The following is a 25,412-nucleotide window of genomic DNA, read 5'->3' on the forward strand; positions in this document are numbered from 1 at the left end:
AGGACAACGAGAAGGCGCGGCTGGGCGACCGGGGAGACTTGAGCTAGCGCATGGGACAAGAAATATAAAAGCAGTGGTCCACTGCTCAGATGACACAATCCACGGTCAAATGACGAGCGCCAAACGATAACCACGCCTCGAGCCTCGTGTCGGTTAGAACAATCTCTACTTTTTACCATATCATAGTATTAGGACGAAAACAGTCCGAGATCAGAAAATAGGGCGGGCATGCGGGACAAAGCAAGCGAAGGGAGGAGCTCGGAGGGGATGAAGTATAACATATACAAGATGGTTCAAAACGTCGACGTACACGATTTCCCTACAGGAAGCGCGTGGGGACAGGTCGAAAAAACGACGTATGGGGTTTGCTAAGAAAGAGGAATTAACGAGCGTGGGGATCGGATGGGCTGTGACGTTGTGTTGTTTTGAGATCGGCGTGGGTGTAGGGGGTAAATGGAACTAAGATATCGATAGAGAGATTCGAATCAGACGAAACGAGGTGAGGAAAGAACATAGGATACTAATGGTGCAGGCAGGCGGGACGAGATAGGTACGAAGAGCATGAGACAGTCGACAATGATATGCAGCAAAAGCGAAATATGAGGGTAAAGAAACGACAACAGACAGGAGAAGCGGAGCCGCGGCAGTAGAAGGGAATAATTAGTAGAGATATGTATGTGTGGTCAATGGGCGTGGTGAGAGCGAGGGAAAGGGTGACAGAAGGTGCGACGACAGGGTGAAGTGGAAAATTATGGGATGGACGGATCGACCGAAACAGAAGACTGGGGAATCAGATAGAGTGGGAAAGACGCGAAACAGAATGGCTTGGGAAGCAAGGGGTGTAGAAGCAGGAAGGGCACGTTTGCGTCGCTCTAAAAATCGATTCAGAGGTTGAGGTCAGAGAGAGTCTATTGTATTCCACAAAGAAAGGATAGGATATATCACAGAAGGCGGCGTCAATACCGGGCGAGCGGCGGACGAAACTAGACAAGACAGACCGGGTTGGACTAGGGGAGGGGGGGCACGATAGACGCTCGGTAAACAGCCATCTCGAAGACGGGTTCAAACGCTGTGGTGGAGATGGTGGAGGAGAGGGAAGGAGGTACGGGGTGGGGAAGATTGTCCAGATCAATCCATTCGCAATTCCAATCTTGACTCTAGCAATCCGTTTGAAGTCTCGCCAGTGATCGCCGGTCGGTGTTTCAACACACTTCGCAAAAATTCGAAATGTGCCCTTCCACGGGCATGACGGTCTACGGCCTATAAGCACAACGTACAGATACATAAGGGAGAAGTATGCACAACAACACACCTATATTAAGCCTGCTCTCTGACCTGCGCATTCCAAATCGAGCCCTTCCCGCCTTTCCCTCACCCCGCAGCCGGCAACCAATGATTCCATCCCAAACCCTGCCATCTCACTCTCCACCCGCCCAAAGCTCCCACCTCGCTCCAAAAAGACGGTCATCAGACGTCCACGTAAATCAACACCGGCTCGCCCACGCCCTCGATCTCTGGGATGACGCATTTAAGATCGAAAGCCTTTGCGAGAACAATTTTGAAGATCTTCTGCACGTTGATGGACGCGGATGTGGAACAAAAGATGAGTGATGCGTGCATTGCTTTGGCGAAGCGCTTCGCCTGGCTCGTCGAACACATTTATCATTCGATCAGTGTGAGTGGACAGCAAGATCGCGGGAGGGCCACGCACCTGCTTTGTGATCTCTTCTTGCTCGTCTCGTGGAAAGGTCGCGAATGTGTCGAATTTCGTGCCAATGAGGAATGGAATTGCTGTCTGAACAGTGAAACTCGATCAATACCCAATACACTCTCAGACCAACGCCCGATCCCAATCATCGCATTACGTCCGTTGCCGCCAACACATGCCATCGCGAAGGGAGAACATTTCAAAGCGCCCCACTTGACGCCGAGAACGACAGTGAAATCGGCACTCACCTTGTTGAACCCTCGCGCCTGTCGATACCACTCCTTGACCGAATTGAGTGTCGATTTTCGTGACAAGTCAAACATGAACAGGATAGCGACGGCGTCGTTGCACACGAGGGGCAGCATGTTGACGAACTCCCGCTGTCCTCCCAGATCCCATATTGAGAACGTGATCGTCGTTCGCCGCACCGAGATCGTCTTCTCCATGAAATTGACGCCTGCGGCGGCCCACGTAGGAATCGCATCGGTCGCCGCAGCGGATCAGGATTCAAGCCAAGCCAATTCAACGAGAATGAGGACGACTGTGGACGGGATGAGGGTGAAGCGAGCGCGACACGCACCCAGCGTCTGGATATAATCCTCGTCAAAGCTGCCCTCGACGTACTTGACCATTAAGCTCGTCTTGCCGATCTGCGAGTCCCCGACCATGCCAACCTTGATCACGACGCTGTAAACGCCGCAGTATCAGCGCACGATGATCGCCACGCCAGGAGGGTTGAAGGGAGACGGCGAGAGCGCGCACCTGTTCTTCTCATCGTTGTTGCTCAAGAGTGGGTGTGCGTTCTGCCCTGTGCCCGATGACGATGCGGCTTGTGCTGATGATGAAGATGAAGCGACGTTCGACATTTGTGCTCCTTGGGGGTGGTGTTTGTTGCGACGCTGAGGGGATCACGGTTAGAGGATTAAGACCAGAAAAGCGACGTCTGTGTTGCACGTCTGCTTTGCGAGGGGGAAGAGATGAAAGTGAATGTGGCGGGGAGGATGCCTGGGGGATAGAAAGAAAAGCGAAAGGAAGAGAAATGTTAAAGAAAGAACGCGTTCTGATGTAACTGTTTGAGCTTGGAACCTACCGAACACAGCTGAGCAGAAACAGCGAGGCAACCAACCGCCAATCCCCAGCGGTGGCGCCGCATTCCCTCGGTAAACAATGGACACTCTCTCCGAATCTCCTCTCTTTGCTTGCGTAAATAAATGCATCTACAACCACCCCCAATCTTCCGTGTCTGCACACGATAGAACCCGCTAATGTTCTCGGTGTGATACATGTTCATGAGGGCATCGCCCACGGTCTATCACCGCTCACTTCTTCCTTCAAAACGACAATACTTGTAAAACACCGTCCCCTTCTCGACAGTCTCCGGCGGACAGGACGTGTAAATATAATAGGATACGGCCGAAACGACGATGTGATTGCAAGGTAGAACTGCAAAGTATGGAATGAATGTAAAGCAAGCTCCACTTGCCTCCAACGCCCATCGCCGTCAGTCCACCAATCATCAGACAGCGTTCACCGGAAGACACGGCGCGATTCCAGCCTTGCGCATTGTGCCCATATGAGCAAAGCCGAGGCAAGGACGTAGCAAGGAGGAAACTCGTATGAGCAGAAGTTGATCTGGTCTAGACCTTGATGGATTCATAGAGAACCCCTGGGGCGTCTCGAAGAGAGCCAAGCATTGTGGAGAGGCAGAGAACCAAGCGAGCGTCATTGGCCTGATCAGGATGACCACTGCCGAGGACAACTCGAGAATGGGCAGCAGCCAGGACGATGGCCCCTTGAGGTAGGCAGTTTCGCCAAGAAGCAAGAAACGGGCAAAGAGACCGAGTGTGCCGTCAGGAAGATGGCGTGCTGCCCGAGCTGAAAATATCGAGACTGAGAAAGAGAAGTGATAATAGGGCGAAGCGCGTTCCAGTAGCTAGTTGTGGAGAGACGTTGTTTGTGCACTCCGCGGTAAGGGCATCGGCACACGGCGAAAGGCCTGGAAATCATCATTGAGATCCGTCGACGGTGAGATGAAAAAACAGTACAGAGGCTTTGAGATACCAAAACGCAAACCAGGATCTGTGAACATCAGTATAGGTTATAGACTCAAGAATGTTGCCAGGATACAAGTTCAAGGGCTATCCTTGAGGCCTTGAGGATACGTCGAGATTCTGATGGGCAGTGACCGAGTCTATGTGGAGAAGGTGGAATATACGGGTGATGATGTCGGAAAGATGCAGGCGGTTTGTTGACATTGATGAGCATCGACGAAGCCTGTTGATCATCGAAGACCTAGAGAATCGTGAAGTCGTGAAGTCGCCAATGTGGGATGGTGCCGCCTCGGCAAGTCCCGTAAGAACTGTATAGTTTCTCACGCTTGCCACGTGGCTGAAACCCTGTCCCCAATCTCGTCAACTTCGCCCAGCCATCCTCAAGACCACACACCAAAATGTCGAAGCGCGGTATGTCCTCCGTATATCATTCATCTCCATTGTTTCGCTCATGAATTCTTTCAATCGATTTGTCGAATCTCTGTCCAACCAACGCTCTCCGGTTGCTCGTCTTGCGATGCGCTTCGCTGCTTATTTGCTGGGTCGTAATGTTCAGGCTCTGGAGCCTCCGGCAACAAGTTCCGCCTTACACTCGGTCTGCCTACGGGCGCCGTGATGAATTGCGCAGACAACAGCGGCGCCAAGTCGCTCTTCGTTATCGAGCCGTACGGTTTCGGCTCGCATCTTAACAGACTTCCCGATGCCGGTGTTGGCGACATGTTCGTCGCATCCGTGAAGAAGGGAAAGCCCGAGCTGAGGAAGAAGAGTGAGTTTGTTTTCCTGTTCTGACGATTGGCAACGGCTTCAGGGAAGGGAAAGCCTAGTTTCATTTTTTTTGGAAGCGACGCTGTGTATAACTGAGTTAAAGTACACAGTAGCCTGGCTGGGGCGGCAGGTTTAACACACAGAGGCGTGCGCGGTTGCGAATCTGGTTGCTGACCGCTTGGATTCTTTTAGCCATGCCTGCCGTTGTCATCCGTCAACGCAAATCCTGGCGCCGGAGAGATGGTCTCTTCCTATACTTCGAGGTGCGTTTCTCTCCTTTGCATGCTTTCCTACGTCTTCTCACTCGACATCGGTCTGCACAAAGGACAACGCCGGTGTCATTGTAAACAACAAGGGTGAGATGAAGGGTTCGGCGATCACAGGCCCAGTAGCAAAAGAATGCGTACGTCTTTCCCTGATCGTTCGCTCATTATCTTGGTTAACATCAATGTTGTCAGGCTGATCTCTGGCCTCGTATCGCCTCCAACGCCGGTACTGTGGTATAAACCTCATCATAGTTCCGTTTCTGTTTCCATTCTTTTTCTCGACTTGCCTCCATCGTCTGATTGTGATGTTGTGTATCTTTGCTACCACCGCATGCTGCATGCCCATGTCCCGACAAGTATGATCATGATCATATCATAATTCATCGCATCGTGTGCTAGTGAGAAGACCATGTTTTGTCTGCGCCAGGTCTTCTCTGAGTCTCCAGGTGTTCCTTCACAAGTCCTTCGGCTCCCTTTTCTTGAAGGATGCCATGATGCAGACGTTGAACGTTATTCTCGACAATACCATCTATATCTCAACCTACTAAGCACGCGTGGGAATCCTGTATGACCACGCTCGCTGCTGGTCGCGACCTCAACATCACCAGCTCGCAATGCTATCATGACCTCTACATCTCGGAGTGTCCCGTTCTCTAGGAAAATGCATTGAGACGCTTCGCAATGCTCTTCCTCGTTGAACATTGACATGACGCCGGAAAGCCATCTTGACATCAGACGATGTGATACACGACGGGCTTCATTCCCTTTTATCGAATTTTCGTCAATTTGAGTGCGGAGGATATTTCTGATGATGTTATGTTGCAGTTGTGTGTAGGCAGATTAGGTATGCGCCCATCGTTGATTGCACTATTGCGTGGTATTGATAATTCACGTTTGTCAACCCTCAGGCCTCATTATTCAGGCTATTCGAGCTTGCCAACGAGGCGATTGGATGCTCAGCAATCTCAGTCACCACGACTTTGAGAATCCATCGAGATAGGTGCACTCGTGGCTTATGGGTTTATACGCATTCTCTTAGTGTTTTGTCGAATTCGACTGGGGGAGCTTAAGTTTCGACTACGCGGGTCGAGAAGGACAATCAGTTCGACAAAGCGCAAGTGTGGGTTTTGTCGCTCGTGGCTTCTCTAGCTGACTTTCTTCCTTGATGATTTACTGAGATAGCGTAGGCAGAGAGGCACTTGATCTTACTCTGAAATACGCTACTAAGAGGGCTCGTTTTATTGTGAGCTGGACGACGGCATCCGTTTCTTCTTGCAACTCACCTTGTCTACGAAGATATGCAGTATGATAACCATGTACAAGGACCCGGATGGGTACAGTGTCAAGGCTCGTGATCTCTACTGTCCTCTCATTATTGGCAGCAGATATTGACCTCGCAATACACATAACCTGGCGGAAATATTCAAGAAAGACACGTCCATGCATGGCTTCATCAATATTACTTGGACTGGTGAAACGCGACGAACAGTTCTATAAAGAAGTTCCTAAGCCGGTGAAGGAGGGTAAGATGAAGTATCAGGAGGACATCACCTGTGGTGTGGAGCATGCTTGTCAGGGAATATTGGACGTGCAGCGGGGAGCAAACAAGAGAAAGAAGGTCATACTCTTAGCGGATGAGTGACTGGCTGTCTGCGCGACTATTTCTGACGTTGTGACCTTAGTGATACTTGAAGATGCATTTGTTTTGATTGTTGAAGCTAACTGAGTATCATGAGGTTATGGGTGTCACAGTATATCTAAGTACGTCTTAGACCGGCGACTTGACACTGATCACAAGCAGCATGGGGCAGTTGGAAGCGCGCAGGGCTCATAACTTGATTACCCTGAGGTCCCTCGGTCGAAGCGAGGTGCTGATACTTCTTTTATGATGTTGGGCCAACAACTGACCTACTCTCCAGTTCAATCTAATCTACTCCAAATGCACTCGTGGGCTGCCCCATTGTGCATCGAGTAAGATATGTAGTGATGGGCTAACATGCTCAATTTGATAACAAGCAGCATGGCGCAGCTGGTATAGCGCGCAGGGCCCATAATTTGGTCACCCTGAGGTCCCTCGATCGAAACGAGGTGCTGCTATCACCTTTGCAATTTTTTTGAGAGTGGTTTGTGTATTTTGATTGCTCTAATTATCAGGGATACCCTGGCCTCGAATTGCACTGCAAGACCGCTAAATGTCAAACATTGTATATGAGCTAGAGACAAAGCACTGTTCATGGTGCCTTATAGATGCCTTAGGATTAGCACTTAGTGCTCAGCCATGACTTAGTCATCAAGAGAGATAGCCATGGCCTAATGCAATTGCAGATCCAGGTATGAAGGACTGGGCACATCCAAAGTCATAGAGGAACATGCAAGGCATGTGTCTTTTGATGGATGAGTCAGTGTTAGGAACTAGTAGGTCCAGCTTAGTATAATTGGCCAAGTAAGGATCTGTGGTGTATTTAGTCCATGGATCATAGTAGCTTTGGCAAAGTTTCAGCTTAGTGAAGCTAGAAAATGTCCAAGATATAATCTATCTGATCTAATAGCTGTTAACAGTGCTTTCTCAGCAGATCTTTGCCATCAGTTTATTGTAGCATGCATTTATGCTCTGATTAGAGCTCAGTGATCCTTACTCAAACAGGGCAATGCAGAGACTATAATTTGCTTATAAAGGAGGATGTCCTGTCATGTCTGCCAAGAGATTATGCTGCATTTGGTGAAGACTCTATTGAATGGTATAGAGGGCTTCTAGTCATGATTCAAATTCTCTATTCCAGAACTATGCCATCTTCAACCTTGAAGCTTTTGCAGCCCATAAAAGTCAGCAATATGATACTACAGCACCACATTGTTATGGCTCCTCTCACTTGGCTGAGAGCAAATGGGCATCATGAGCTTGGGGGTCTATCTATGAAATACTATACCTAGCATGCCTCTATTCCGGGAAGCCTTATTATAACAGAGGCAATGATTGTTACTGCTAGGGCAGGTAGATTTCTAGATAGTCCCAACATCCTAGGTATATGGATCAATGGGTCAATTGCTGGTTAGAAAAAGGTCAGTTGACAAAGCCTGCTAGTAGTAGTGAATTTGCTACTCATGATTAGTGAGCTAGATTGTGGATGCCATCCATGCTAAGGGCTCTTTTGTCTACCTTCAGCTCTTCGCCATGGGTTGTGCAGCATGTCTCATAGTGCTTGCTCATGATGACCTAACCTTACCCTATGTCAGCATAGGCAACATACCCCTTACTGGCTGCAAAGACTGCACCATGATACTGCACCCATTAACAATTGCCAAAATCAAGGAATAAATTGAGCTCTATGCCATCACTGCTACTGATACTGTGAGAAAGGCTAGCTTTGATAGGGTCAAGCTCTATGCTGTAAGTAGATACTTCTTGAATCAGTTTATTCAGCCTAGCGCTAACAACTGCATAGATGGATATAATAGCTCTATTAAAAATCATATTCAGCTACTGCTCAAGGCTCTTAATGCCATCATTAAGGCTGCTCATAGTACATGGAAAGTAGGTTTCTATACTAGCCCCCAGGGATAGTATCAAGGTTAGTGTCTTTGCTTTCAGGTTTTATGATATTTAATATATAGCAATTTATCTATAGAAATAAGAATGGAAGATCCAGTGCCTACATTTACTGAGCTGATGATATGCATTCATGATGCTTACCCTAACATTGCCTACCTTCATGTCTTAGAGATGCATATCAATAGCATGTATAACAGAGATTTTGTCCCAGCACACAAAAATAATGACTTATTGTATGAGATCTAGGCACCTAGGCCTTATATTGCTGTTAGAGGCTTTAATAGAGACATAGCTATTGAATCAGCAGAGATAAAAGGTGATCTCATTGCATCTGGGTGACAGTTTATTTCCAATGTAAGTCCCATCATTTGTAACATGAGTATTTCCAACTGACCAGCTTTTAGCCAGATCTTCCTATGTGCACATAGAAGGGCCTACTCTTAATGCCCTATAATTGGAGCATATTCTATATGGTGGAGAGCTTGAAGGGGTATACCAACTATTTCTTTGCCAAGGAGACTCCCCAAAGAGTGGCTTTTGAGGCTTAAGTTTATAGATGGTAATGTATAAACATAAAACAGAGGTGATATACATCTAGTTTGGATCTAATTGTTTTGAGAAAGCAAAAAGTGAGCAGTTGATGTAATACTTACTATCATTGATTCAGTGCTATAACTAGTGTCCCAAAATCCTGTCTGTAGTACAGGTTTATTCTATATCTCCAGCAGCATATGACATGAGAGCAAGTTATTTACTATAGCTGTGGGCTAATGCTCTCAAAATTGGCCAGGCTAGTATTCAGTTAACTAATAAAAGATTATCAAGGCCACTGCAAAGCACAGTTCAAGCAGGTTACTTATTCCTCACAAAAGTAGATATCCCATACATACATAGTCTAGACATGTGCTATGCTATTAGACTATAATACAAACTATAAATAAATAAAAAGATTATTGAACACTGTTTTAAAAAGGGAGGGGGCTATTTGTTAGCTTGGATTGAACATCTATTGAGGGTTAAAGGTGGGTTTTACAGGAAAATAGTCATTTATTATATAATACAAGACCTTGATAGAAAAACATGCTTAGTGTAAATGATTGTCTAATACCATGAATGCAATATGAGGATATTGAGGGCCTTCCAGATGTTATTACAGCAACTTACTAGCTAAGACTAGATAGGCAATATTGGGAAGAAGAGCTGGTAGGAAACAAAATCTTAAACATATGGTAAACATGGAAATATTGTCTTTTGGAGTCTCATGTAGTGTGAGTGAGTAGGAGAGATAGATTCTATAGCACTCAAGGTGTCCAAAATGCAATTGGACTCATAAGACCATGAGATGATAGCCATTTACCTCAGATATCTCCATCATTACTAATGATGCTACATTGTGCATGACATTTGCCTCCTCACTATATTATTGGTGTTGAAGAACTTGACAAGGTCTGGAAAGTGACTCTTGGATAGGAGAAGATTGAAGAGGCAGGATTTTGTTGATTTGACTGGAAAGTCAAGAAGAGAGTGCCAAAAAGAGACATCAAGTTTGATGAACAAAGCGACAGAAGAATGCGCAGGGGATCTTGTAGAGGCTGGGACTGGGGTAGAGGCGATTGAGCTATTGTGAACGAGCAAAACTACTCCCTGGCGGGGAGTCGAACCCCGCTCTCGCGCGTGACAGGCGCGTGTACTAATCCGATATACTACCAGGGATATGGTGAAGACTCAAATTGATGATCTATGACTGCGTAGACTGTTCCGATAGGTGCAGAGCGGTTTCTCACTTCAGTCCTTCTCTATCCCCAGCCGACTCGTACTTTTGACAAAATCTGTAGGACATGGCTGTCAACGATCTCTTTTCTTTCCTTGAAGAGGACCCTACACACGAGCAAGATGACGATGATGTCCCAGAGGTCATGGACGTTGATGCACCTGCATCACCAAACCGTGCTGCTACACCCGAGACGAAGAAACGCAAAGCAGAACGCTCGAATGGCCATGCACCGTCATCAATAGAGAATGAAGGGGTGGAAGGGTCGGCAACGAAAAAGCGACGTGTGGAGCCATCATACCAGCCAGTCGTAGTGGATGAGTTCGAGACGGAGGCGAAGAGAGAGGTCATAGCGAGTGCTGGACTAACAGAGTCGGCAGATGCTGTGGGCTCAAGGCTGGAGTTGAAACATCAGGTGCGCAGCGTGCTGCTTGTATTTTTTTTTTGCATTGGAGACGCGTCTTCGGACAGTCCATCTCGTGCCAATGCATTCACCATCAAGCAACGAATTCATGATGCTCCGGGCTTCCTTTTTGTCACCCATAGGTCCGACATCAGGTCGCTGTCCCTCCAGGATATGACTACATCCCAATATCGAAACATGTGCCACCCGCGAAGCCCGCGCGTGAATACAAGTTCACGTTGGATCCTTTCCAACAAGTTTCGATTTATGCGATTCAGCGGAATGAGAGCGTACTCGTCTCGGCGCATACCAGTGCGGGAAAGACCGTGGTGGCTGAGTATGCTATCGCCCAAGCATTGCAGAATAAGCAAAGGGTTATCTATACGAGTCCTATAAAGGTGCGTTCTACAGCTATTTTCGTCGTCGCATAACCGGTTCGACTATATGTGGTTTCTTTTCGTTTACAGGCACTCAGTAATCAAAAGTATCGAGAGATGGAGGCTGAGTTTGGTGATGTCGGGCTGATGACTGGAGATGTGACCCGAAATCCTACAGCATCATGCCTAGTAATGACGACGGAGGTGCGACTCAATCACATACCGTCACGGACAATGCTTCACTCTGCTTTTGAACACAGATTTTACGTTCCATGCTCTATCGTGGCTCCGAGATCATGCGAGAGGTCGCATGGGTCATCTTCGACGAGATCCACTACATGCGCGATAAGGAGCGTGGCGTCGTTTGGGAAGAGACTATCATCCTCCTCCCACACTCTGTGCGCTACGTTTTCCTTTCCGCGACCATTCCGAACGCGATGCAGTTCTGCGAGTGGATTGTCAAATCTCACGAGCAGCCATGTCACGTCGTCTACACTGATTTCCGCCCAACACCGCTGCAACATTATCTCTTTCCTGCCGGGGGACAAGGGATCTACCTCGTGGTGAACGAGAAGGGTGAATTCAGGGAGGACAACTTCTCCAAGGCTATGGGTATGCTACAGGAGAAGATGGGCGAGGATCCTGCGGATTCGAAGAGCGGTGCGGGGAGGAAGGGTAAGTCAAAGAAGGGGGGCGAAAAGAAAGGTGAGTATGGTGGAGGGTAGACTTACAGCAGCATCGAGCTGACGTTTCCCACTCAGGTCCGTCGGACATTTCGAAGATCATCAACATGATCATGAAAAAGAACTTCAACCCGGTTATTGTGTTCGCGTTCAGCAAACGTGAATGCGAATCCCTCGCGCTCCAGGTAGCAAAAACAGAGCATAACACGGCCGAAGAGCAAGACTCAGTCGAGAAAATCTTCACTAATGCCATCGCCGGTCTTTCTCCAGACGACCGCGGGCTGCCACAGATAGCGAACATACTTCCTCTGCTAAAACGCGGCATAGGCATTCATCATGGCGGTCTTCTCCCTATTCTCAAAGAAGTCATTGAGATTCTCTTTCAGGAGGGCCTCATCAAGGTGCTCTTCGCCACGGAGACATTCTCCATCGGTTTGAACATGCCTGCGAAAACCGTCGTCTTCACCGCCGCGCGGAAATTCGACGGGCACGAATTCCGTGACCTATCCTCTGGCGAGTACATTCAGATGTCAGGGCGTGCTGGGCGGAGAGGCTTGGACGACAGGGGAGTGGTTATCATGATGTGCGACGAAAGGTTGGAGCCTACAGCTGCCAAGAACATGGTCAAGGGCGAAGCGGATCGCTTGGATTCAGCGTTCCATCTAGGGTATAACATGGTGCTGAACTTGATGAAAATTGAGGTGATCAGCCCGGAGTACATGCTCGAGAGGTGTTTCTTCCAATTTCAGAGCAGTGCCGGCGTGCCGATCCTCGAAGACCGTGAGTACCGTCTTTTGCGAACCTCTCGGCTTGCCTCTGAATTCATTTCATCTTTGGACCAGAGTTGAAAAAGGCTGAGGACGAGAAGTCGACGATGATCATTCCCGACGAGGAGCTTGTAGAGGAATACTACGAGTACCGGCAACAATTGGACCAGATGTCGGCTGATTTCCGAGATGTCATCACACATCCGAACTACAGCCTTCCCCATCTTAAGCCTGGTCGTCTCGTCAAAATCAAGTACCAAGATATGGATTTCGGCTGGGGCGTGGTCATCAACTACCAGAAACGCCTGCCGCCAAAAGTGAGTAGTTGTTGTGAGTCTTGCACACGAGCATCAGAGCTGAGCTTATATACAGAACCGACCTACACCCAAAGCCGAGGAATTGCCTCCACACGAGCAATATATTATCGATGTCTTACTCAATTGCGCTTCAGGGTCGACGGCTCCCACACAGAAAGACCGTCAGAACATGCTTGCAACGCCAGGAGGTGTACAACCCTGTCTCCCGGGGCAGAAGGGGGATCCACTTGTCGTGCCCGTGCTGCTATCTACGTTCAATGCTATCAGTCATCTAAGAATATACCTGCCGAAGGATCTACGACCACTGTCCGCACGAGAGACTGTGTGGAAAAGCGTATTGGAAGTTCAACGACGGTGTCCGGACGGAATTATGCTATTGGACCCAATTGAGGACATGGAAATCAAGGACGAGAAATTCAAAGCACTCGTCAAGGTACGTCACCTGTTGGCTGCTATAGATCGATGCTGATGCTGTTTCCGGACGATTACAGAAGATCCAAACTATGGAGCAAAAGATGTACGCAAGCCCACTACACAAAGATCCTCGTCTCCCCGAGCTTTACTCGCAATACTCGCAGAAACGAGAAGCGCAGGAGCGCATCCGCGCGCTCAAGAAACGGATCAACGCGACCAACGATGTTTTGCAGCTGGAAGAGCTCAAGTCACGGAAGCGCGTGCTCCGGCGGTTAGGATTTACAAATGCGGACGACATCGTCGACATAAAGGGCCGCGTAGCGTGCGAAATCAGCACGGGCGACGAGTTGTTACTCACGGAGCTGATATTCAATGGCGTCTTCAACACACTGTCGCCCGAGCACAGTGCGGGGCTACTTAGCTGCTTCGTATTTGCGGAGAAGGTGCGTGTGCTTGTTTCGAGTCTTGCATCTATATAAGCGCGATGTTGACGATACCTGGGCGCACAGAGTACACAGCCAACCAAACTCAAGGAAGAGCTGGCTGCACCCTTGCGTGTAATGCAAGAAATTGCGCGACGGATAGCCAAGGTGTCGAAAGAATCCAAGCTGCCCGTTGTCGAAGAAGAGTATGTCTCCTCCTTCAAAGTCGAGCTCATGGACGCTGTCGTGCAATGGTGTCGCGGCGCTTCGTTCGCCGACATATGCAAGGTGAGCACACTGCCTCGTTCTCATTGCTGACCCAATTATTTACCTTCAATCTGGATTAGATGACGGATCAGTTTGAGGGCAGTCTAATCCGCGTGTTCCGGCGACTGCAGGAGCTCATCCGCCAGATGACTCAGGCAGCCAAAGTCATCGGAAATAGTGAGCTGCAGCAGAAGTTTGAAAAGGCATCGGAGATGCTCGAACGCCCGAACTCGGTCATCTTCTGTTCATCATTATATCTGTAAACTTTTCCGTCACTGTATCGTTACCTGCTTCTTCTCATACAACCCTCCGGGCCCAATCTATTCCTATTCACACCACAATGCTCACCGATTATGCTTGAGCGATGGAAGACCTTAATTCATGGTTTTGTACAATCCAATCGATGAAAAGTGATGTGGGTATGACACTTATGTACATGATTCGTCGTTAGGTTGAAGGAAAGACTACTTTCAAAGAAAGTGACCTGATATACAAGACGCTCTTTCCTTGATATATATGTCTTCGGCACTCACTCAGCAAGCGCCGCTGTCGGTCCAGACGTCAGCTGTTTCCAGACATTCGATGGCATCAGTCCAAATCTGCAATCAGTAACTTGACGCAAGCCACGCACCTGACCCTCCAGGGGTATCCGCCTCAGTCCACCATTTAGCTGTCCACAGGTGTCCTTCTGTAGACGCGATCGTTTATCAGTTCGCAGTGCTGATGGGGAACAAGCAAGACAAAACTCACTGTAAGTCACCTTCAGTCCTCCCGTGTATGCGACCTGTGAGTCCCGCACGAGATTAGACGCTCCATCCTTCTACGCGAGTGAGCACGATCGGCGAAAGACTTACTGTGGAATCCCATGCCGCGACCCCCGCACACGCGCCTGAGCTGGGCGCGGTTGTCGTGGCGGGCTTAGACGTCGTGGCTGGAGCAGACGTAGTTGGCGGAGTAGTAGTCGTAGCTGGCGAAGTGGTGCTCGTGCTAGTCGACTTGGAAGTGGTGCTCGTGGCCGTCGTGCTACCAGCTGAAGTAGTCGTGCCAGGCGAGGAAGGCGACTGGCCCATGTTGCTCCGGATATTGTCCCACTTGCTGTTCGGGTAATTGATGTGGTTCTATGTGTCCGTGCACGCAACCTTGAGTTATCGAGATCGCCTGAAAAAATGAGGGAAGGTGCGTACCGCTGTTTGGTCGAGGTTGCCTGGGCCGTACACACCCGAGCTGGTGCCCACGAGCGAGTCAGTGCCGACCTTATCCGTGGACAGCTAGCAACCAACCGAGCCGATCAGTACAAAGCTTCATCAAATGATGGCGAAAAACAGCACATACATCCCAGAACATAGATCCTGCAAGGCCCTTGTTCATCACGTACTGCGCCTTGAGCTGGACAATGTGCGGCGTGTCGTATGAGATGAGCTCTTGCTTAGCCGAGTCGTATGAGTAGCTTGACACGTCCGTCGTGTTCTCAATGACCTGCGCGCCCGCTAACGGGAGGTCCTTGTACGACCAGATTCCTGACTCCGTCGTTCCAGAGCCGACCTACATGTACCAACGTATGGGATGAGAGTTTGATGAGATGGTGTGAGCATAAATTTTGCACTTCGAGAGGAGATTCAATCGACCACTTACACCATTGTACGGCTGCCCAAGCCCGGCTGTCTGTTCAAATCCACGCCCGTACAATGGTATACCTGAAATTCATTAACTCAACGTTCAACGAAGGAGATGCATCAAGATTCAGGGACAGCCGCACGCACCCATGTTGATTTTTCCAGCCGTCGCGCCCTGCGAAGTGAACCATTTGACAGCCGAGTCGGTGTTGACGCCTGTGCGCGCACCGCCGTACAGGTTCGCCTGGTTATCACTCTGCGCATACAAACGTCAGCTCTCGCCCCAACATCAAAACGTGTACACGCGTGCACTTACCCAGCTCAACCACGATCCGGCATAGTCGTATGCCTATGGTGAGTGCGTCAACGTCGATGGCACCAAAATAAAGGGCAAAGGAATGCAACACACCATCAAATTCCAGTACGACAGCGCCTTGTCCATTTGGCCAACCACAAGGTTCGCATAGTTATCCGCGCCGGCCGACACAGCAGACTATGCATGCGACATCGTTACAGGGAATGCAGGCCCACGATGGAAGTACATATATATCACAGAACCCAAAATCAGAACCGAATGTTTCAGAGAGAGAAAGAAAAAGCTCACCGTGAGCTGGTAGGTCGTCGCGTCGCCCTTCTTCGCTGCGAGGGCGTCGAGTGCTGTGCGCAGCGAGGTATACAGATTCGCGAAGCCCTGGCCCTGTGCCGCATTGGCAGGGTACTCAAAGTCTAGATCACTGTCATCACGACGTGCACGCATGGAGCATCAGCAATCATCATCGCGGCCCGCTTGAAACAGGTCAAGGCCAAGGGGGAGACGCACATCCCGTCAAATCCATAGTCTTCGATGAGCTGCACAGCACTGCTGACGAAGGTCTGGCGCAGACCCGCGTCGGTAACGAAGGAGAAGTGGCCCGCCTGGGAGTAGGTCCAGCCACCGACGGACAGGAGTACTTTTAGGTTCCTGCAGATCGGTACTAGCGGTCAGCATCGGGCTGTGCCTAACTTGGACATGTACGTGGAGTGACTCGCCTGTTAGCCAGTTTCAGGAGGTACAACTATCAAGGCCGTCGTTGCAAATTAGGAGCACAGGAGCAGAAGCGGAGAGGCGAAGACAGCGAAGACGAAGACGAAGACGAAAACGAAGCAGGGGCACAAACAGAATTGGAAGGTCAGCCATCGATGTCGCGAAGGAAGTAGCAGCACTTTATCCCTGACTAGGCACGCTGGCAGAAGGGACGACATACCTGCTTCAGGCACCCATAGAGGTTGTTGCCCGGCTCGGACCAGGAGTCACCTGGGAAGTGTTTCTACGTTCAAATAAAAACCGATGAATAATTGCTGTTTGATAAATCAAGCGGGTAACGACATGCCTGCTCATCGGCGTACGAGTCCGTGAGGAAGATTGAGCCCGTGCTGGGCGTAACGTCCGCAAAAGAGTACAATATATGAGTCAAGTCCGCGGGAAGAATGTCCGTCGGCTCTGTTCAACGCGAGCCATACACGCCTCATCAGCCAACATACACAACGCACAAATGCGGCAAGGTTACGAAGCACTCACGGAAGTTCGCGCCGTAAATGCCCCTGCAGCCCGATCGGGTAGCATCGTCAGCTCATCGTTTCCACCCAAAACAGCGCGCCGAGCAATATACGGTCGAAGTGTTGACTCACCAGTTCGTGAAGTAGGCGGCCTGCACCTTTCCCGTGCTCGCGCTTCTCTCAACGATCTGCGGCTCTATGCTCGCTGCGTGAAATTCCTCCGGCCGAAACTTGTAATTTACAGGCCGATGCATCACCTGCGTCGCGTCCACGACAGATGTAGCAGCCAATACAGCCGCAACGAGGAGCGCGAGGCGTGTGAAAATACGTGGTCTAGAGTGGATTGCCATTATGGGTGATTGAGTTCAGGTATCAAAAAGCAAGATTCTTGGTATAGGGTGTCCAGTGCCGAGAGGTGAGCTGTCGGCAGGTGTGAGTTCGGTGTGGAACTTGGTCGGGTTTGGGGGGATCATATCAACCCACAGGGTATTTAAGCAGACCCATCTATCAGTTGGAACGAAATGAGCCAGGATGGGGCCTTGCTTGAAACACTAGTAGAGCCCATGTCTACGATTAGGCATACGCCCCGCGTGCCGAGCCGCGGGACGCCGTGATCTTGTGTCGCTGGCCAAGCTAGCGAAGAGTACGAGCCCTGAGCGAAGCAAAGCAAGAATGTCCCAGCGTGACACGTAGAAACACATCCCCGACACCATTCGCGAAATAGGATGGACCAATTAATCCGTCACGGGCTCCATTCAATTCTATGCGTGCTATACCAAGGGTATACGCGGTATCGTCCCGCACAGGAAGGTCAAAAGCGGCGGTTCGAGGACTGGTGGTGCACGCACGGGTCCGGCGGAAGACATGAAGTCCTTCTAGCATCAAGGCGGAGAGTTCGTCAGGGGACATCCACATGGATACGCCGAAGCTCTCAGGATCAGACGCAGAGAGATAGCCCAGCTGAGTCGACAGGTATAGAATGTAAGAAACGGGAACAGAGATGTACGCACGAAGTGGCTGATGTGAGCACGGGATCCGCATATCTGCATTGTGATGGGCATGATATGGCTTATACTTTGCGCGCGAAAAACGACAACAGTAGCCGATGTATGAGCACCCGGTTCCAGCGAAGTTCGTCCTTCGGCGAAGACTAGATAGTCCAACAGAGACGACCATGATCACAATGCCGCGCTCTATCGCGTGCATTTTTTTTCAGCTGAGCATGTGTCGAAGGCAATTGCAGCCGCGCAGATACAATCCAAACGCCGAATCCCACCCAACCGCACATCATTACGCCTATCATCCCGTATATTGGAGAACCATATCTGCGTGAATGATGTGCGAGGTTCGTCCTCAACGCGTGACAGATGCTCGGGGGTAAGCACTAGACAGCTCCAACCGAGATGGCCCCTCAGACTTCTCACCATAGCATCTACACGGCCGTCTTTGTCCCAGAAGCACCGGAGCAAGCGATGGAGCTGTCTCTGCGAGTCGCCGGCTGTGACCCCATTCGATCGTCTGCGTTGCGTTACCAGGCCACGGGTATCGAGTTAAAGGGTATCGAGTTAAAGGGTGACATGCACAGTGCACACCCTCCGAGCATTTCTTCTGGGTGCACATGAATGCATCATGCATCAATGTGCCACGAGCAAGGCAGGGTGCAATGTCTATACCCCAAATGCCTATCATGCAGAATAGTCGTCAGCAGCGCTCTCACCGGTAAAGCTTCCGTCTAATCTCTCTCCTTCTCCTCTCTTCGATGATGGTCCTTCACCCACTCATCGACAATATTGAGGTTATTTCCTAGGCTGTATCAGGTACTGGATAGTCAGCTAGTCGGGTTTCAGGCTCATGATAAGGCGGCTCAGGCGAGGGCTCCTAGACTCGGAGGATACGCGGGCCAAAAAGGTGTGCGTAGAGTTTGGATAATGAGAGAGCGCCAGATAGTTGAGGATGTCCAGGAATTTTCCTCGTCGTCCTCTGCGTTGTCTAGGCTCTAGGCTGAGGCGAGGAGGGATGAATGTCGCGCGACGCTAACAGCGGGAGTTGGAGACGAATGAGATCTGGCAGTGACCGGGTCTTTCTACCATCTCGAACTATACTGGACTTTACCTTCTTCGCCATCGTCTAGCATGGTGAGCTTGACATTCATTTCGTGCATCAGAAAGCCGTCGCCATCGCTCTTAAAGAATAACGCAATGATTTTCCACAGTCGTTCAGTGCTACGGAGATCTACTGGCTACTTTTTGCTCGATAGCACACTGCGCGGTTGCTTCTCAGCGCAGATGCCAAACGCACAGGACATCACCGCGGACGGCATCATTTATGGTCCACGAGATTCAAGGCCAATACAGCACTGCGCTTGAAGCAGCATCGGACAGGGACATCGGACAGATTCCCTTGGAACATGGGGCTATCGACCCGCTGATGAACGAGGCAAATACCACCTCAAAGTAGTTGACGAGCCATTCCCTCAGTCCCTTGCGCAATGTACTCATTTCTGCTCTAATTATTTGAAAATTTCTAGATGGTCGAGATCCGATTCCACTGGCTCACCCTTTGCGAGGTCTAGTACAGGCAAGACTGGGGGTTGCATCGCGTGGCGGATGGTCCTAGTAACACTCACCTGTACGAGCGGGCAACCATCGATGAACATGAAAGGTGGAGAATGGATTGTAGCAATTGGCACAGCAATACAAAGCGAGATAAGCAATGGGAATAGGAAAACGAATGGCATCACAAATGATACTATTTTAATGCCGCCACCGGGAGGTGAGTTGCTCAGGTCCGCTGGTTCGCCTAGACATCGAGACCAAACGACGACAGATCGATGAGAACCCACCACCTACTTCTCAATGTCATAAGTTCTTCGTACTGTTCAGGATATTATCCCTTAGCATGCTCCTCGATGGTCCGAGATGCGGTACTATAGGCACGCTGTCGTGACCAGTATGGCGGTGCCATCTTGACAAGTTCATCCACGTCTTCGAGGAGATAAACGTCAACATATTGATGGCCATAGAGAACAAGTGCTAGTTTGATGTGAGTGAGAAGTACGAGTATAAGGCATAGGCGGAGGTGCGTACAGGGTTTCCAGATCTCTAATTCTTGACAAACATCGAATAACTCTTTGCAATTGAAGTCGGGAGGATGAGGGGTGAATGCATCCACGATAATCTCCATCTTGTACTGGCACACTTCCTCGGTAGCGTCCTCGAAACCAATGACGATAGGAACCCTACTGTTATCAAGTACATTGTATTTGGCAAACCCATGATGCCTAATCCCAGCCCTGTGTATTTGACACATCATATCCACCAAGTCAAATCTGCATTCACGGTGAGGTCTGAAATGGCCTCCTCAAAATTGGAACACACCTGAAATCACGATCTAAAGCTGAGAAAATAAGTTCGACTGGGTTCCCGCAGTAGTCAAGAACAAGGCAGCCAACAATTCAGTCTTCCGTGTGCCCAACGAAGTATCCGTGGCAGGTCGGGACCACCTTCTTTTACAAAGCTTTCAGCTTACCTCTGTAGAGTCCGGCTTCGTGTTCCAGCTTCTTGATATTGTTCAGACCATAGGCTAATTTGCAGACAATGTCAGTTGAGCCATTACAAGGCTCAGAAAGTTGTCTGCGAAAAACCTCCGTTGTGCGTGTCTCATGCAGGCACAAGAGTTTGGACACAGACAGTTGTGGATCATCTTCATTGGGGTATGCATTCCGGAGGTCGAATCTGTGATTTTTTTAATGGGATGGGGAATAGAGAGGGGCATGAGGCATGAGGGCAAAGACACGATCGGTTAAGTTCAGTTGAACCGGCTGAGGCAGTGCTGAGGCTAGTTCAGCCCCGAGGCACGTGCGTGACGTGATCCTCTTAATTCAAGTTTTCGACGCCGTGCGGCCCTGGAAGCTGGAAGGCCGGTAATCAAGCATTTATGGAGGGCAATCAGTGAAGTCTTTTCTGCTCTACGCATACATAACCTTAACGCGCTTTCCCTTCGCTTCTCTCCTAATAGGCGCGTCGTCGCCGAGACAAAATCATGTAAACCGAGGACATTTATGTAGGTATGGAGCCGGGCAACCTGTGGATGAATACGTCGAAACATTAGTCGGCGTGGCTGACTTCCAATGGCGGGAGCCCCTTAACTGGTACTATACAGACGCGTACGAAAGGGCGTACGCATGTGAAGTATGAAGCAGAAACATAGCAAGAAGTACAGCGATGCAAAGCGAGGAAAACAATTTGAATGGGCAAACGAATGGCATCAAGAGGTTGGTACTCCATTGCCACCACCAGGAGGTAAGACCGATGAGGTGCTAGTGTCAGCTGATTTACCTAGACCTCAAAGTCAAACGACGACAAGTCGATGAGAGAACTAACACCTACTTCTCTTCGCCATTATCGCTTCGTACTGCTCAGGATAATATTTCTTCGTATGCTTCTCGATCGTTCGAAATGCGGCACTATACGCACGCTGTCGCGACCAGTGCCGGGGCGCCACTCTGACGAGTTCATGCACGTCCTCAAGGAGGTGGACGTCGACGTATTGACGGCCATAGAATACAAGCGCTGGGTATGTGTGAGCTGGAGAACGGGGAACCGGGTATAAATGAAGAGACGCACAGGGTTTCCACACTCCTAGGTCTTGACAGACATCAAATAACTCTTTGCAATCAAAGTCGGCAGGATGAGGTGAGAGCGCGTTCTCGATGATCTCCATCTTGCACGAACAAACTTCTTCGATAGCATCCTCGAAGCCAATGATGATGGGCACCCCATTGTGGTCAAGAACATTTCGTTCAGCGAAGTCATTATGTACAATCCCTGCCTCGTGTATGTGGCATATCGCATCTACCAAATCAAGCCTGTATACATATTGAGAATCGGACATGGCCTTGGAGATTGAGACACACCTGAAACTACGAGGCAATGCTGAGAACACAAGATCGACTGGTCCCCCGCAGTAGTCAAGGACAAGGCAGCCAATGATCCCGTCATCCGTGTGCCCAACAAAGTACCCGTGGCAAGTCGGAACCACCGTCTTTTGCAGAGCTTTCAGCTTACCTCTGTAGAGTCCGGCTTCGTGCTCCAGTTTCCTGACGTTGTTTAGACCATAGGCCAATTTGCAGACAATGTCAGTTGAACCATTACAGGGTTCGGAAAGTTGTCCGCGAAAGACATCCGTCATGCGTGTCTCATGCAGGCGCGAGAAGTTGGACACTGACAGTTCTGGATCGTTTTCATTGGGGTATGCGTTCGGAAAATCGTATCTGCGATTTTTGTCGACGGGATGGGGTATAGAGAGGGGCATCAGGCCGGTTAGGATACGAGGGGTTTCTCAGCTGTTTCTCAGTTGGCTGTCGAGGCTGAGAAGAGCTGAGACAAGTTTTAACCTATGGCGCGTGTGTAGAGACCGAGCTGCGCTCTGAAGGTAGGTGTTGTTGCTGCTTACCATAGCAGGTGGAGGCACTATTGACGAAGCCAAACCTCGCCGCTCCCCTCAGCATCACAGCCTAGCGCGCGAACAGATTGGCGATCTTGACACACTCGCCCTTTGCTCCTCTTCTGACCGGCGTTGTTTCGAGATAAACCGGGCAGCCCGAGCACCTTTCCATGCAAGTATGACATCGACGTTCGCGTCGTGTCGCCCTCTGGCGTCGTCAAAGCCGGATGGTGCGAGCCCTTCGATGTGGTAGATGCGAACGGAGATCTCAGATCCCATGGGCCGTGGCACGCCTGCAACATTCCTTTTCATGGACGAGCAGTCCGACGAGGTAGCTGAGGTAGCGCGCTTCGAACTGCTTAGAGCGACGTGTGCAGGGACTCACCATTCATTCCAAATGGAATGCCATGTAAGCGTGTCTGTATGGATCCCCTTTGATGCACATGTCATCGATCGTTCAGGATATTCTTTGCACGTGGGTCGAGACTCGTGGAATACTTCTTGCATTGACGTGCAAGTACAATCAGAATATATAGCTGACATATATGCACCGCGCTCGCGTCGTTTGCAAAAAAACACATTTGCGTAGAATTGATGGCACACAAAAAGTACACACGACGCTGCTAAAACATACAAGCATTTATTTTCTCCTTGGCTTACTGTTTCCTTGGGTTTCTTCCCTCCTTTTCATAATCTCAACACAGGTATCTTCACAACAGGTGCTCCAAAATCCGCTCACGCCGCCATCGAAGAGCAGGTACTGATTTACGAGTGCTGCACCTGGAGCCCGACGTTCGTGCGGAGGCGCCACGACTCCTCCGCGGGAGCCGCCTTGAGCGGCGCAACAGACGCCGTGCCGAGCTTCTTCGCGACGTTGTCCGAGAGCGACTGGTCGATGGCCGCGAGCACAGAGACTATATGCAGCAGTATCAGGGCCTATGTTAGCTTTGGCAGGACGAGAGGAGGTGCGGAAGACACGCACGCCAGCGGTCGCGGATCGCGGGGGTCTTGACGCCCTTGAGGTGCACTGAGAAGTTGTACACGAGGTGCTCGCGATCGGTGTCGTTCATGACCTTCTGGTACAGCGCGCGCGGCTGCTCAAAGTCGACTGCGATCCCCAACATTGACATCAATAATGCAGACGCGTGGAAAGTCACGCGCGCGACACTCACGCTCGTTGATCTCGACCAGCTCGACGTGCGCGTTGCCGATCCAAGTCTCGTGCTTCGCCTCATGCTCGTCGTACTTCTTCCCGCGGTACGCGAGCGGCACGATCGAGCTCTGGTAGTTCGGGCGCGCGCCCTGGCTCACGAACGTCCCGTACCCATCGCGCTGGAAGTTCGCGACGGGCACGATCGGCGCGTTGACCGGCAGCTGCTGGTAGTTCACTCCGAGGCGGTGCCTGTGCGTGTCGGGGTACGAGAATAGGCGCGACTGCAACACGGGGTCTGCGGAGGGCTCGATGCCAGGCACGGTGTGTGAGGGCGAGAATGCGGCCTGCTCGATCTCCGCGAAGTAGTTCTGCGGGTTCTCGTCGAGCACGAGCTTCCCGAACGGGCGGAGCGGGAACTGCGCGTGCGGCCAGACCTTGGTCAGGTCGAGTACGTTGTAGCGGAACTGCTCGGCCTGTGACGCGGTCATGGTCTGCACATAGGCAGTCCATGACGGGAATTTCTTTGCCTCGATCGTCTCGAAGAGGCTTTGGGTGCCGTAGTCGGGGTTCTCACCGCCGAGCCTGACGGCGGTATCGTTATCGAGGGTCTACAGACAAGATCACCCCGTCAGCGCTCCATCTCAGACAAATCAGATATACGGTGTAAAGATACAACGCACCTTGAATCCACCATCGGCCCTGAAGTGGATCTGGACGTACACCCACTCGCCGTCCTCGCGGACGAACTTGTAAGTGTGCCCCGAGTAACCGTGCTGGTTGTGGAAGCCGTCGGGGGTGCCGCGGTCGGAGAACAGAATCATAATCTGATGGGCCGACTCAGGGTTCTGCCCAAGGTAATCCTGTGGAATGCATGTCAGACATTGTCGGTCATAGACGTTCGATATTGAATGAACATGGGCATAGGAGCGTGGGAGAAATGAAGACGTTGGGAAGACGACGCGCGGAGTTTCAATCGCGCATCGTCTTCCTCATCTCATCTCGATCGACCGACACCATTGCTGTCGAACAGTATGCACATAACACGATCCCTCCAATGCACATCTCACTCACCCAGAACATATCCGCATCCTTCAAGTGCGTTTGAGGATCCCGTTTCTGCGTATGAATGAAGTGCGGGAACTTGGCGGGATCGCGAATGAAGAACACAGGAGTGTTGTTGAACACCCAGTCGAGGTTGCCCTCCTCGGTGCGGAGCTTGATCGCGAAGCCGCGCGGGTCGCGGGCGGTGTCGGCGGACCCAGACTCGCCACCGACGGTGGAGAAGCGCACAGTGGCGCGGGCGCGATTGCCGACCTTGGAGAAGAGCTTGGCGCAGGAGAGGTCGGAGATGTCGTGAGTGACTTCGAAGTAACCGTGTGCGCCGGCGCCCTTGGCGTGGACCTGAAAGAGAGAAAAGTGTCAGATGCGAGTGTAAATGACAGGCACGGAGGTGGGGGAGACGGAAAGGGACATACGACGCGCTCAGGAATACGCTCGCGATCAAAGTGAGCGAGGAGATCGATGTGGTGGAAGTCTGGTCATGATCCGATGGGGGCTGAGTAAAGGGGTGGAGGTACAGAGCAGTAGGTTGAAAACGTTGCATACCTTGGAGGAGGAGAGGGCCGTTCCTGCCGATCTTCTGAGCGCCGTAGGGTTTCGCGACGGGCGCACCGTTGGAGGTGGTGTAGAGCGCCTCGTCCTTGGAAGTGAATACTTGCTGTGACGGCATGATTGCTTGTCCTGCTGGATCGATGGGGTGCGATGCAAGGGACGATGGAGCGAGGAGAGAGGGAGAGAGAGAGGGATGGGATGGGGGATGGGGTGCGAGGATATGGGAGGGAAGGGCAAAGGCTATTTATGAGCAGGAGGTCAGGTGGGATGAGCAAGCGGGTGGGGGACGCAGG

At 50.6% G+C, this 25,412-nt stretch overlaps 8 protein-coding genes across 8 annotated transcripts; 3 read left to right on the forward strand and 5 right to left on the reverse strand.

Annotated features, from left to right (window-relative positions):
- Positions 1-1,467: 1,467 nt before the first annotated feature.
- On the reverse strand, positions 1,468-2,811 carry HETIRDRAFT_482151 (uncharacterized protein; the record flags this gene model as incomplete). The annotated part of the gene is made up of 6 exons (XM_009554545.1): positions 2,799-2,811; positions 2,471-2,713; positions 2,289-2,395; positions 1,957-2,165; positions 1,712-1,795; positions 1,468-1,641 (listed from the first exon to the last, which is right to left on the reverse strand). Exons 2-6 carry the CDS (start codon positions 2,572-2,574, stop codon positions 1,468-1,470), a joined length of 678 nt encoding a protein of 225 aa, XP_009552840.1. The 5' UTR covers positions 2,575-2,713; positions 2,799-2,811.
- Positions 2,812-4,157: 1,346 nt separating this feature from the next.
- On the forward strand, positions 4,158-5,030 carry HETIRDRAFT_423114 (uncharacterized protein; the record flags this gene model as incomplete). The annotated part of the gene is made up of 5 exons (XM_009554546.1): positions 4,158-4,170; positions 4,316-4,525; positions 4,717-4,787; positions 4,850-4,927; positions 4,983-5,030. The coding sequence occupies 5 exons, from the start codon at positions 4,158-4,160 to the stop codon at positions 5,028-5,030; spliced, it is 420 nt and encodes a 139-aa protein (XP_009552841.1).
- Positions 5,031-7,824: 2,794 nt separating this feature from the next.
- On the forward strand, positions 7,825-8,111 carry HETIRDRAFT_164437 (uncharacterized protein; the record flags this gene model as incomplete). The annotated part of the gene is made up of 3 exons (XM_009554547.1): positions 7,825-7,850; positions 7,909-7,969; positions 8,025-8,111. The coding sequence occupies 3 exons, from the start codon at positions 7,825-7,827 to the stop codon at positions 8,109-8,111; spliced, it is 174 nt and encodes a 57-aa protein (XP_009552842.1).
- A 2,145-nt stretch (positions 8,112-10,256) lies between these two features.
- Positions 10,257-14,185, forward strand: HETIRDRAFT_67679 (uncharacterized protein; the record flags this gene model as incomplete). The annotated part of the gene is made up of 10 exons (XM_009554225.1): positions 10,257-10,526; positions 10,658-10,912; positions 10,982-11,095; positions 11,152-11,605; positions 11,635-12,354; positions 12,417-12,658; positions 12,714-13,091; positions 13,150-13,515; positions 13,582-13,782; positions 13,842-14,185. 10 exons carry the CDS (start codon positions 10,257-10,259, stop codon positions 14,022-14,024), a joined length of 3,183 nt encoding a protein of 1,060 aa, XP_009552520.1. The 3' UTR covers positions 14,025-14,185.
- On the reverse strand, positions 14,151-17,354 carry HETIRDRAFT_157539 (glycoside hydrolase family 18 protein). The gene is made up of 17 exons (XM_009554548.1): positions 17,043-17,354; positions 16,933-16,955; positions 16,745-16,854; positions 16,619-16,681; positions 16,404-16,429; positions 16,195-16,335; positions 15,979-16,108; positions 15,784-15,867; positions 15,691-15,723; positions 15,522-15,630; positions 15,394-15,455; positions 15,094-15,303; positions 14,946-15,029; positions 14,616-14,879; positions 14,512-14,545; positions 14,393-14,449; positions 14,151-14,326 (listed from the first exon to the last, which is right to left on the reverse strand). Exons 1-17 carry the CDS (start codon positions 17,258-17,260, stop codon positions 14,295-14,297), a joined length of 1,680 nt encoding a protein of 559 aa, XP_009552843.1. The 5' UTR covers positions 17,261-17,354; the 3' UTR covers positions 14,151-14,294.
- Positions 17,355-19,796: 2,442 nt separating this feature from the next.
- Positions 19,797-20,222, reverse strand: HETIRDRAFT_331650 (uncharacterized protein; the record flags this gene model as incomplete). Its single annotated transcript, XM_009554549.1, has 2 exons — positions 19,797-19,942; positions 19,997-20,222. 2 exons carry the CDS (start codon positions 20,220-20,222, stop codon positions 19,797-19,799), a joined length of 372 nt encoding a protein of 123 aa, XP_009552844.1.
- A 954-nt stretch (positions 20,223-21,176) lies between these two features.
- HETIRDRAFT_331517 (uncharacterized protein) lies at positions 21,177-22,223 on the reverse strand (the record flags this gene model as incomplete). The annotated part of the gene is made up of 4 exons (XM_009554550.1): positions 21,177-21,247; positions 21,299-21,481; positions 21,536-21,777; positions 21,826-22,223. 4 exons carry the CDS (start codon positions 22,221-22,223, stop codon positions 21,177-21,179), a joined length of 894 nt encoding a protein of 297 aa, XP_009552845.1.
- A 694-nt stretch (positions 22,224-22,917) lies between these two features.
- HETIRDRAFT_148857 (catalase) lies at positions 22,918-25,353 on the reverse strand. The gene is made up of 7 exons (XM_009554551.1): positions 25,114-25,353; positions 24,984-25,042; positions 24,580-24,909; positions 24,189-24,368; positions 23,528-24,116; positions 23,338-23,463; positions 22,918-23,269 (listed from the first exon to the last, which is right to left on the reverse strand). The coding sequence occupies exons 1-7, from the start codon at positions 25,235-25,237 to the stop codon at positions 23,121-23,123; spliced, it is 1,557 nt and encodes a 518-aa protein (XP_009552846.1). The 5' UTR covers positions 25,238-25,353; the 3' UTR covers positions 22,918-23,120.
- Positions 25,354-25,412: the final 59 nt, after the last annotated feature.

Source organism: Heterobasidion irregulare (genome assembly GCF_000320585.1).
Source record: "Heterobasidion irregulare TC 32-1 unplaced genomic scaffold scaffold_13, whole genome shotgun sequence".
In the NCBI taxonomy this organism is placed as follows: domain Eukaryota; kingdom Fungi; phylum Basidiomycota; class Agaricomycetes; order Russulales; family Bondarzewiaceae; genus Heterobasidion; species Heterobasidion irregulare.

Coding starts and splice junctions, on each gene's coding strand:
- HETIRDRAFT_157539 (XM_009554548.1), bottom strand. CDS start 17,260: ATGGCAATCCACTCTAGACCACGTATTTTCACACGCCTCGCGCTCCTC. Junction 16,109..16,194: donor GACTATGGATTTGACGGGAT/GTGCGTCTCCCC, acceptor TCGTGATGACAG/TGATCTAGACTTTGAGTACC. Junction 15,030..15,093: donor CAGGATCTATGTTCTGGGAT/GTATGTGCTGTT, acceptor GTTGGTTGCTAG/CTGTCCACGGATAAGGTCGG.
- HETIRDRAFT_148857 (XM_009554551.1), bottom strand. CDS start 25,237: ATGCCGTCACAGCAAGTATTCACTTCCAAGGACGAGGCGCTCTACACC. Junction 24,369..24,579: donor AGGATGCGGATATGTTCTGG/GTGAGTGAGATG, acceptor TGCATTCCACAG/GATTACCTTGGGCAGAACCC. Junction 23,270..23,337: donor CGCGATCCGCGACCGCTGGC/GTGCGTGTCTTC, acceptor TGCTGCATATAG/TCTCTGTGCTCGCGGCCATC.